Here is a 12,604-nt window from a genome sequence, read left to right on the forward strand (position 1 = left end):
CTTTGTCAAATGCTTTTTTTCGTCTATTGAAATCATCATATGGTTCTTATCCTTTCTCTTATTGATGTGATATATTATATTGATTTGCAAATATTGAACCACTCTTGCAACCTAGCAGTAAATCCCACTTGATTGTAGTGAATGATTTTTTTTAATGTACTGTTGGATTTGGTTTGCTAGTGTTTTGTTGGGGATTTTTGCATCTATGTTCATTGGAGATACTGGCCTGTAGTTCTCTTTTTTTGGTGGTATCTTTATCTGGTTTTGGTATCAGGGTAATGCTGGCCTCATAGAATGAATTTGGAAGTTTTCCTTCCTTTTCTGTTTTTTTGGGAATAGTTTGAGAAGAATGGGTATTAACTCTTCTTTAAATGTTTGGTAGAATTTTCCTGTGAGGCCATCTGGGCCTGGGCTTTTGTTTGTTGTGAGTTTTTTAATCACTGATTCAATTTCTTTGCTGGTAATTGGTTTGTTCAAATCTTCTTGATCTTTTTTTTTTTTTTTTTTAAGTTCATGTCACTTGTTTATAATATGATATCATATCATCCAGAGTTTTGAAAGTGACTGTGGCGGCTTGTGGTGGCCTGCTGGGGGCGGGAGTGGATGATGTATGTGAAGAGCTGGGGTCATGGCTCTGGCCAGAGCGCTGTCCTGAGTCACTCTGTGCAGGTGCAGGTCTGTTCCATGTCTGGCTACCAAAGGTACCAGTTCTCTTTTGACCCACAAAGTAATCTGATGGTGGAACAAACTCAGGATCTCTCTTGGCCCGGAGATCTGACTGCCTCTTCGACCAGTACCCAAAGGAAAATTCTTTTCCTCTGTCCCACTCTCGGACATGGGGCACTCCGGGCCTGGTATCCTTCCTCTCCTGAACAATGACTTCCACTTTGTTACTCTGGGCAGCAGTACGTGGAGTTGGCACAGCTTCTGGTTCTGGTGGCAAAGGTCCAATAACATCTCTGTTTTCTTCCTCTGCTCCATCTTCTTTTGACTTTTTCATCTTTTTTTGTCAGAGTTTAGCAAGTCTTGCTTCTAAGATAGCCTTTCGCTTTTCCTTTATGTTCTCTTGTTTTGTTCTCTGATCTGTTGTCTGTTCATGCAGCATCTCTAATGTTTTCATCTGCTTATTTCTCAACTCTTTATCTCGAGCAAAAGCAAAATATCCAACACCAAGTTGCCGGGCCTCATTTTCACGAATGTCTTCATAATGGATGGGCCCCATTGGCCTTTTCAAGGCCTCTCTTTCTTCTTCCTCCCATTGCTGGCGCTGAAATTCTTTTCTCATATCTTCGGATAATAAGGTTTTCTCATTAGCAGGACTAACGAAAAGCCTCCCTTGAAGATTTTTATCCATCTCCAGCAAATCTGGCAAATTCTTTTTCATACAGTGCCGAGATTGCCCTAAAGAATCCACATAATCCACCCATTCTTACTGGGGTCCTGCGGAGGAGGTATATCTTTTTCAGAAAGATTTTCTTCATCATCATCTCTTTCTGCTGCCTTTCTAGAATCTCTATTGGCACCAAACACCTCCATTTCTTTGTGTTTGTCTATGATCTTCTGCGTGAAATCCACAAGGTACATATCCTCCACTTCTTCATCTATAAAGTCTCCTTTAGTCATTTTCTCATATAATTTGGCTTTTTCTTCCAATTTCTCCCTTGCTTTGTCTAAAGTCTTCTGTTCCTCGATCTTCTGTTCTGCATCCTTCTCAGCTCGATTTGAAACTCCTGCATTCTGTTTGCTCCAGATACTTGGTTTCTTATTAGTTGTTTTTGGTTTTCCCAAAACACCAGAATCTTTTAGAAGTTTTTCTTGTTTGAATTCTTCTTGTTTTCGGAAGAGTTCAGCCTTAAGGTCTACCAGCGAGGAGGCCGTAACATCCAAAGGCTTTTTCCTCCGGTGTATTCTGGCGCCAGAGCGTCTCAGCACAAAGCTGGACCCTGCACAGTCTCCCGCAGGCCTCAAATGCCTGTGTTCGGTCCAAATCTTCTTGATTAATCTTTATGCCTCCGGTTCTTATCCTAGATCTTATATAGGAAATGTTCTTTAAAAAAAAAAAAACAACTGGGGAGAACACTTATTTTGAGATCTATCTTAATAAAATTTCAAAAATGTCTAATACAGTATTGTTAACTGTAGGCATGAGACATTCTTATAAAGAACTTTGTATGAGAAGAAACTTTTTTAAAGATTTATTTGAGAGAGAGAGAGTGCACATTCAGGCACAACAGGGGCGGGGAGAGGGAGAGAGAGAATCTCAAGCAGATTCCCCACTTAGCGTGGAGCCCTAAACAGGGCTCGATCTCATGACCTGAGCTGAAACCAAGAGTCAGATGCTTAGCCAGCTGCGCCACCCAAATGCCCTGTGAAGAAACTTTTTATAAAATGTCTAGGCTTCCTGAATCTGAACAGACTTAGTCACAGAGCATTTAAGCAAAATCTAGAGTAGGTTAGATGTAGACAAGGTCAAAGTGGCTGGAGTCCTTTTCCTTGGAGCAGAAAAGGTGCAGAGATGAAGTCAGGCCATGGATGGAAGCGAGAGCCCAGCATATAGGCTGGAGGTGGGAGAGTGTAGTAGTGAGTCAGGGCACACAAGCTGGTGGGGACAGACAACATGCTTTTTGAAACAGAGTGAAGCTGGTGTCAGTGTCTTATACTGACTGTGAGAATCTTGAGGGCAGGGCTCAACTGTCTGAAGATGGTAGCTCTGAGCTGGCCAGTAGAGTCAAGGGGCCTCTTTCCCCTCTGTGGCAAAGTCTCCCCAAGCCTTGGCAAACTCTGGCATAAGACACAGCTTGAACCATTCTGGGTTCATGAAGACTTTTCATTAGGTGGATGCTAAGTTCTTCAAGTCTAGTGGATCTAACAACTTAAGAGGATTTAATATAATTCAGACCCTCATGTTTACCCCTGGGAAGAACTTCCCACCATTAGCAACATTCACTGGGCAAGCTGTTCTTTATTGAGCACCTGCTATTGAAAGTCCTGATGTTCAACCATGTGGGCATGGGCTTTGAGCATCCTGTAATCTGGTAGAAAATATCCGCAAGTACCAAAACACCTCTAAGGTAATGTGTAATAGAGGTGTTAATGCTACTTCCTCATGCATAATCTAGATGGTAGGATACTAGAATTGAAATGATAAGATATTTAAATGAAATAGACCATTTAAAAAATCTTACAGATTTTAATTTATATACCTCATATGTGATAACTGTACAAAAATAGTGTCACTTAAAAGCAGTATTTGAGAAGGAAGCAGCTCTTTCTCCCTGATCTTGGATCTTTTTAACAGAGAAAAGAAATCTCTGATGCTTCATATGTAAAAGAGCTCCAGGTGGCCTTAATCTTGGACAGTCTCCCCTGGGTCCTCTGATGCCTTCACTTCTTCAGGCTGTTCAGTTTTAGCTCTGGAAGCTTTGTGCCCTTTACATAGGCATCCTTCTGTCCTGCTTCTTCTAGCTCTGGGATTTTTCTGATTAAAGTCTGGTGGTTCATTTTGTAGTATTTTAGAGTCCTACCCCCTCCCCCAAATTGCCCTCTTGGCCAGTGGAATGGGTTTCTTCACCATTCAGTGTGGTTTTATGCCGCCTAAGTACTTTTTAGATGGTATTGTTAGCACATACACCCCACTTCTTGATGGATGTGTATATATACACTTATATACATATATATTTTCTTCTATATTCATGTATATATATTTTTGTACACACACACATCAGCTTTTTTTCTTGACTGCTCTCAGACACATCTAAGAATGCTACAATTTTACACACAGCCATTTCAGTACATGTGATTGTAGTCTAGTTTCCACAAGTCTGAAGAATCTGACCACTCCTGATTGGGAATGAGACACAGTGATTCCTGGGTTTTTTCCTTGTAGGACATGTGGCTTTTGAATTTGAGCCACCATTTGCCTACACCCAAACTATATATTCAGAACATGGCTCTGTATTTCTCCTGGCACAGAGTTACCAGTTACAGCCACACTCTGCATTGTAGTGATGTCTTTTCCAAGATCCCTGTGTAACATGGCGAACGCCAGACAGAAATATTTTCTGCTAGTACTTCTTTAATGCTTAGTTATTTCCTTCTCAATATCCCATAGATGCCCTGTTCAGCTGCGCGGGGAAGGCTCTAGAGGTTGGACAGTACGTGGCTACTAGTCATCTTCTCAGGACTTGCACACACACTTTGCCCTCGGCCTTCTCCTTGTGAGCACTGCTGGGGCAAACCTGCCACACTTCACCTGTCTGCTGAGGCAAGTGTGAATGGGGCCAACATCTGGCCCGGGGCTATGGTGCCCCGTTGGGCACAGGGCACAGAGGTCAAAGTGGCCAGGAAGCCCGAGGAGAGAAGGTAGTTGGTAGAGCTCCCTGAGCCCTCGCTGCAGAAGTGGGTCATTCTCAGTGGGGACAGGCAGAGGCTTGTGTGGGCCATAGCCTGCGTCTCCGACCTTGCATCTTGCCTAGTGTCCACATCCTATGTTCTTCTCATCCTGGAAAGGCACAATTCGGGACAAGAGGCCACTGTAACCTGGGGCCCTGATGGGGTTTTTTTTGTTTTGTTTTTTTATTAACAGCTTTGTTGTGATATAGTTCACATACCATACAATTTACCCACTTGAAGGTACAATTCACTGGCTTTTAGTATATTCACAGATATGTGCAACTATCACCACTGCCAATTTTATAATATTTTCATCACCTCAAAAAGAAACTCTACCCTTTAGCCACCACCTCCACCATTATCCCACCCCCTACCTCTCCAGTGCTAGCGACCAACTAATTACCTTTTTTAAAAAATTTTATTATGTTATGTTAATCACCATACATTACATCATTAGTTTTAGATGAAGTGTTCCATGATTCATTGTTTGTGCATAACACCCAGGGCTCCATGCAGAACGTGCCCTCCCCAATACCCACCACCAGGCTAACCCATCCTCCCACCCCCCTCCCCTCTAGAACCCTCAGTTTGTTTTTCAGAGTCCATTGTCTCTCATGGTTCATCTCCCCCTCCGATTTCTCCCCCTTCATTTTTCCCTTCCTACTATCTTTTTTTTTTTTAATTTTTTAACATATAATGTATTATTTGTTTCAGAGATACAGGTCTGTGATTCATCAGTCACACAGTTCACAGTGCTCACCATAGCACATACCCTCCCCAATGTCTATCACCCAGCCACCCCATCCCTCCCACCCCCCACAACTCCAGCAACCCTCAGTTTGTTTCCTGACATCAAGAATTCCTCATATCAATGAGATCATATGATACATGTCTTTCTCTGATTGACTTATTTCACTCAGCATAACACCCTCTAGTTCCATCCATGTTGTTGCAAATGGCAGGATTTCATTCCTTTTGAAGGCTGCATAATATTCCATTGTGTATATATATATATATATATATATATATATATATATATATATATATATACCACCTCTTCTTTATCCATTCATCTGTCGATGGACATCTTGGCTCTTTCCATAGTTTGGCTTTTGTGGACATTGCTGCTATAAACATCGGGGTGCACGTACCCTTTCGGATCCCTACTTTTGTATCTTTGGGGTAAATACCCAGTAGTGCAATTGCTGGGTCATAGGGTAGCTCTATTTTCAACTTTTTGAGGAACCTCCATACTGTTTTCCAGAGTGGCTGCACCAGCTTGCATTCCCACCAACAGTGTAGGAGGGTTCCCCTTTCTACACATCCCTGCCAACATCTGTCATTTCCTGACTTGTTAATTTTAGCCATTCTGACTGGTATGAGGTGGTATGTATCTCATTGAGGTTTTGATTTGGATTTCCCTGATGCCGAGTGATGTTGAGCACTTTTTCATGTGTCTGTTGGCCATTTGGATGTCTTCTTTGGAAAAATGTCTGTTCATGTCTTCTGCCCATTTCTTGATTGGTTTCTTTGTTGTTCGGGTGTTGAGTTTGATAAGTTCTTTATAGATTTTGGATACTAGCCTTTTATCTGATATGTCATTTGCAAATATCTTCTCCCATTCTGTCAGTTGTCTCTTGGTTTTGTTGACTGTTTCTTTGGCTGTGCAAAAGCTTTTTATCTTGGTGAAGTCCCAATAGTTCATTTTTGCCCTTGTTCCCTTGCCTTTGGTGATGTTTCTAGGAAGAAGTTGCTGCGGCTGAGGTCGAAGAGGTTGCTGCCTGTGTTCTTCTTTAGGATTTTGATGGATTCCTGTCTCACACTGAGGTCTTTCAACCATTTGGAGTCTATTTTTGTGTGTGGTGTAAGGAAATGGTCCAGTTTCATTCTTCTGCATGTGGCTATCCAATTTTCCCAACACATTTGTTGAAGAGATTGTCTTTTTTCTTTTTCCATTGGACATTCTTTCCTGCTTTGTCGAAGATTAGTTGACCATAGACTTGAAGGTCCATTTCTGGGCTCTCTCTCCTGTTCCATTGATCTATGTGCCTGTTTTTGTGCCAGTACCATACTGTCTTGATGATGACAGCTTTGTAATAGAGCTTGAAGTCCAGAATTGTGATGCCACCAGCTTTGCCTTTCTTTTTCAACATTCCTCTGGCTATTTGCGGTCTTTTGTGGTTCCATACAAATTTTAGGATGATTTGTTCCATTTCTTTGAAAAAAGTGGATGGTATTTTGATAGGGATTGCATTATATATGTAGATTACTCTAGGTAGCATTGACATCTTCACAATATTTGTTCTTCCCATCCATGAGCATGGAACGTTTTTCCATTTCTTTGTGTCTTCTTCAGTTTCTTTCATGAGTATTTTATAGTTTTCTGAGTACAGATTCTTTGACTTTTTGGTTAGATTTATTCCTAGGTATCTTATGTTTTGGGTGCAATTGTAAATGGGATCGATTCCTTAATTTCTCTTTCTTCTGTCTTGTTGTTGGTGTATAGGAATGCCACTGATTTCTCTGCATTGATTTTTATCTTCTGCCACTTTACTGAATTCCTGTATGAGTTCTAGCAGTTTGGGGGTGGAGTCTTTTGGGTTTTCCACATAAAGTATCATATCATCTGCAAAGAGTGAGATTTTGACTTCTTCTTTGCCAATTCGGATGCCTTTGATTTCTTTTTGTTGTCTGATTGCTGTGGCTAAGACTTCCAATACTATGTTGAATAGCAGTGGTGATAGTGGACATCCCTGCTGCGTTCCTGACCTTAGGGGGAAAGCTCTCAGTTTTTCCCCATTGAGAATGATATTCGCTGTAGGTTTTTCATAGATGGCTTTTATGATATTGAGGTATGTACCCTCTATCCTTATATTCTGAAGAGTTTTAATCAAGAAAGGATGCTGTACTTTGTCAAATGCTTTTTCTGTATCTATTGAGAGGATCATATGATTCTTGTTCTTTCTTTTATTGATGTATTGTTTCACATTGATTGATTTGGAGATGTTGAACCAACCTTGCAGCCCAGGGATAAATCCCACTTGGTTGTGGTGAATAAGCCTTTTAATGTACTGTTGGATCCTATTGGCTAGTATTTTGGTGAGAATTTTTGCATCCATGTTCATCAAGGATATTGGTCCTTAATTCTCCTTTTTGATGGGACCTTTGTCTGATTTTGGGATCAAGGTAATCCTGGCCTCATAAAATGAGTTTGGAAGTTTTCCTTCCATTTCTGTTTTTTGGAACAGTTTCAGAAGAATAGGTATTAATTCTTCTTTAAATGTTTGGTAGAATTCCCCCGGGGAAGCCATCTGGCCCTGGGTTCTTGTTGGGAGATTTTTGATGACTGCTTCAATTTCCTTAGTGGTTATGGGTCTGTTCAGGTTTTCTATTTCTTCCTGGTTCAGTTTTGGTAGTTTATACAGCTCCAGGAATGCATCCATTTGTTCCAGATTATCTGATTTGCTGGCATGTAGTTGCTCATAATATGTTCTTGTAATTGTTTGTATTTCTTTGGTGTTGGTTGTGATCTCTCCTCTTTCATTCATGATTTTGTTGATTTGGGTCCTTTCTCTTTTCTTTTTGATAAGTCTGGCCAGGGGTTATCAATCGTATTAGTTCTTTCAAAGAACCAGCTCCTAGTTTTGTTGATCTGTTCTACTACTCTTTTGGTTTCTATTTCATTGATTTCTGCTTTGATTTTTATTATTTCTCTTCTCCTGCTGAGTTTAGGCTTTATTTGCTGTTCTTTCTCCAGCTCCTTTAGGTGTAGGGTTAGGTTGTGTATTTGAAACCTTTCTTGTTTCTTGAGAAGGACTTGTATTGCTATATACTTTCCTCTTAGGACCACCTTTGCTGCATCCCAAAGATTTTGAACAGTCGTGTTTTCATTTTCATTTGTTTCCATGAATTTTTAAAATTCTTCTTCAATTTCCTGGTTGACCCATTTATTCGTTAGTAGGATGCTCTTTAGCCTCCATGTATTTGAGTTCTTTCCGACTTTATTCTTGTGATTGAGTTCTAGTTTCAAAGCATTGTGGTCTGAAAATATGCAGGGAATGATCCCCATCTTTTGGTACTGGTTGAGACCTGATTTGTGACCTAGGATGTGATCGATTCTGGAGAATGTTCCATGGACACTAGAGAAGAATGTGTATTCTGTTGCTTTGGGGTGGAATGTTCTGAATAGATCTGTGAAGTCCATTTGGTCCAGTGTGTCATTTAAAGTCTTTATTTCCTTGTTGATCTTTTGCTTAGACGATCTGTCCATTTCAGTGAGGGGGGTGTTAAAGTCCCCCACTATTATTGTATTGTTGTCATTGTGTTTCTTTGATTTTGTTTAATTGCCTTATATAATTGGCTGCTCCCATGTTAGGGGCATAGATATTTACAATTGTTAGATCTTCTTGTTGGATAGACCCTTTAAGTAGGATATAGTGTCCTTCCTCATCTCTTATTAAAGTCTTTGGTTTAAAATCTAATTTGTCTGGTATAAGGATTGCCACCCCAGCTTTCTTTTGATGTCCATTAGCATGGTAAATGGTTTTCCACCCCCTCACTTTCAATCTGGAGGTGTCTTTGGGTCTAAAATGAGTCTCTTGCAGACAGCAATCTGATAGCCTGTGTCTTTTGATTGGGGCATTTAGCCCATTTACATTCAGGGTAACTATTGAAAGATATGAATTTAGTGCCATTATATTGCCTGTAAGGTCGATTGTTACTGTATATCATCCCTGTTCCTTTCTAGTCTAGGTTACTTTTAGGCTTTCTCTTTGCTTAGAGGACCCCTTTCAATATTTCTTGTAGGGCTGGTTTCGTGTTTGCAAATTCTTTTAGTTTTTGTTTGTCCTGGAAGCTTTTTATCTCTCCTTCAATTTGCAATGACAGCCTAGCTGGATATAGTATTCTTGGCTGCATATTTTTCTCATTAATGCTCTGAATATATCCTGCCAGTCCTTTCTGGCCTGCCAGGTCTCTGTGGATAGGTCTGTTGCCAATCTAATGTTTCTACCATTGTAGGTTAAGACCTCTTCTCCTGAGCTGTTTTCAGAATTTTCTCTTTGTCCCTGAGACTTGTAAGTTTTACTAGTAGATGTCCGGGTGTTGACCTATTTTTATTGATTTTGAGGGGGGTTCTCTGTGCCTCCTGGATTTTGATGCCTTTTTCCTTCCCCAAATTAGGGAAGTTCTCTGCTATAATTTGCTCCAATATACCTTCTGCCCCTCTCTTTCTTTCTTCTTCTGGGATCCCAATTGTTCTAATATTGTTTCGTCTTATGGTATCGCTTATCTCTTGAATTCTGCCTTCGTGATCCAGTAGTTGTTTATCTCTCTTTTTCTCAGCTTCTTTATTTTCCATCATTTGGTCTTCTATATTACTGATTCTCTCTTCTGCCTCATTTATCCTAGCAGTTAGAGCCTCCATTTTTGATTGCACTTCATTAATAGGCTTTTGATTTTGACTTGTTTAGATTTAGTTCTTTTATTTCTCCAGAAAGTGTTTCTCTAGTATCTTCCATGCTTTTTTCAAGCCCAGCTAGTATCTTTATAATCGTCATTCTGAACTCTAGTTCTGACATCTTACTAATGTCTGTATTGATTAGGTCCCTGGCAGTTGGTACTGCCTCTTGTTCTTTTTTTTTTTTTAAGGTGAGTTTTTCCGTCTTGTCATTTTGTCCAGAGGAGAATAGATGAATGGGAGAACAAAATGCTAACAGGGTAACAATGACTCCAGAAAAATATGCACTGGTAAGAACTCGGAAGCCCAGATGCTCTCCTCAGAAAATTCAAGATTCAGATTCTGATGATGCCACAGACTGCACCCACGCTCCACTAATCACCTTTCTATTTCTGTCTCTGTTACCTTATTCTGGACTTTCATATGAATGGAATATAATATGTGATCTTTCATGACTGGCTTATTTCACTTAGCATGGTACTTCAAGATTCATCCATGTTGTAGCATTCATCCATGTCAATATTTCATTCCATTTCATGGCAGCATAATATTCCATTGTACGGATGGATTACATTTTGTTTATCTTTTGATGGATATTTGGGTTATTTCCATCTTTTGGCTGCTGTTGATAATATCACTACAAATATTTGGGTATAAGTTTCTGTGTGGGCATCTGTTCTCATTTCTCTTGGGTATATACCAAAAGTAGAATTGCCGGGTGATATGGTAACTTTAAGTTTATTAATTTCAGGAAATGCCAAGCAGTTTTCCAAAGTGGCTGCACCATTTTGCTTTCTTGCCAGCTGTGTATGACAGTTCCAATTTCTCCACATCTTCATCAACCCTTGTTGATCTGACTTTTTGAATTAGCCATACTAGTGGGTGTGAGCTCATGAGGATTTGGAAGGATTTGGAGAGGATTTTCCCTTTCTAGTAGTTTCTAAATCCATTATATATACTTATATATATAAATGTATGTAAGTATATGAACTTAAATGCGTAAATATATAAAACACTTTTAAGTGTAGTGTCTGTAAAAGTATGCCTGCGAAGATGTCCTATTGCCTATCACAGTAATAAAGGATATTTCAATATTTCCTCATCCAAAATTCTTACTGCTCAAAACCAACGCGGGAAACTTTAGTAATGTGTGAGGTAAGGGAACGAAAGGGGATGGGTGGAAAAGTGGGAACAGGTGGTGTATTTTTCAGGAGCAGGAGATTGCTCCATTGCTTATCTCTGTGTCTGATGGCTCCCTCTGTCTTTCAGGAGGACTGGCGTTGGCCCACGTGCTCTTCTTCTATCTGAAGTACTTGGTGCTCTTCGGTGTCCCAGCTCTACTCATGCGCCTGGATGGACTCACGCCGCCGCCCCTCCCTCGCTGTGTGAGCACCATGTTCAGTTTCACTGGCATGTGGAGGTCAGTAGTTTGGTTTATTAAAGCCTTCTGGGGATGTCCAGTGGGAGGAGCCATGGCTTGGCGAGCGTCAAAGGGTTTGGGCCACCGTCCTTTCTCTGTCCCTCACTCAAGCCACGTTTGGCACTTGGGTTTCTTCATCTGTCTAATAGGATGACAATCTGTGCTTTCTGAACTCCTCAAAATTACTGCCAGGCTGTGAAGATATGTGAGATAAGAAAATTTCTCTCCAGGTCTTTGTACTATGCACATAGGGTGATGTGTAAATGGTTTCTTACTAACTTGGGATATGCTGCGATGTATTATTTTATTGCTCTCTTTTTTTCTTGAAAATGATCTCTGTATATGTGGGACTGTCAATTAAAAACAATAGAATTAGGATAATAGCATAAGTCCCTGTTGGCATTTACTAGCTCCCAGATCTGGGACAATTTAATAAATTTCTCTAAGTTTCAGTTTTCTTCTCTCTTAAATGGCAATAATAATAGTGAGGGTGATAATACCCATATTCAGGAGTTGTTTTGAATATTAAATAAGCTGATGCATTTAAGGCATTTGGCATGTTGTAGATGTTTACAAATGTTAGCTTTTTTTTTTTTTTCTTTAAAGATTTTATTTATTTGAGAGAGAGAGTGAGAGAGAGAAAGAGCACAAGAAGGGGGAGCGGGAGAGGGAGAAGCAGACTCCCTGCTGAGCAGGGAGCCCGATGCGGGACTCGATCCCGGGACTCCAGGATCATGACCTGAGCCGAAGGCAGTCGCTTAACCTACTGAGCCACCCAGGCGCCCCACAAATGTTAGCTTTTTATCCTTTTATTATTCCTATATCTGGTGCACATGGATAGACAGATGTGTTTTCTGAGTTTTCTTACTCTTCTTGATTTTGCCCCATAAATATATGGCTGGCCTGGAGCTTTTGTTCCAAAAGATCCCTCAGCCCCCTTGCTGTTTCTGCTTGTTGTTCTCCAGATGGGCTTGCTTGCTGCTGTGTGTTTCTTATCCCTTCCAGTATGTAACAAGTGACAGGGCTTGCTTTTGCAATTGCACACCTAATGGAGGAAGCTCAGCCTAGGTACCTGCACAGTGATGGGGGTCGGCATGTCTTAGACACCTCCATTTCCTCCACCCCAGCGTCAGCCCTGCTCAGAGTTGCTGTTCTGGCTCATTCACATGGCGCCTTTGGCCTTATATTTCATCTCTGTAGGCAGAAGAGCCAGGACCAGGTAGAGGAAGAGCTCAGTGAATATTACCATATCTAATGTTGCTATAAAAAAGGGCTGGATAGCCTGCAACATTCTAGTTTTCCATAGCAACTGATTATAGATGCTGAATTAAAAG

At 40.6% G+C, this 12,604-nt stretch overlaps 2 protein-coding genes across 2 annotated transcripts in view; one reads left to right on the forward strand and one right to left on the reverse strand.

Moving 5' to 3' along the window:
• The window catches only part of HHAT (hedgehog acyltransferase), a 348,920-nt gene that overhangs the window by 137,737 nt on the left and 198,579 nt on the right, over positions 1–12,604 (forward strand). The window contains exon 8 of the mRNA XM_035010478.1: positions 11,120–11,270. Coding sequence (XP_034866369.1) covers positions 11,120–11,270 — 151 coding nt within the window. The remainder of the gene's footprint in view (positions 1–11,119; positions 11,271–12,604) is intronic.
• Positions 503–3,501, reverse strand: LOC118013744 (coiled-coil domain-containing protein 174-like). Its single transcript, XM_035009564.1, is given in 3 exon segments — positions 503–1,431; positions 1,434–1,909; positions 3,389–3,501. Coding segments are annotated over 3 exon segments (1,509 nt in total). The 3' UTR covers positions 503–511.

The sequence above is a fragment of the Mirounga leonina genome, unplaced genomic scaffold (assembly GCF_011800145.1).
Source record: "Mirounga leonina isolate KUSES-001 unplaced genomic scaffold, KU_Mleo_1.0 Mir_154, whole genome shotgun sequence".
Taxonomy (NCBI): Eukaryota; Metazoa; Chordata; class Mammalia; order Carnivora; family Phocidae; genus Mirounga; species Mirounga leonina.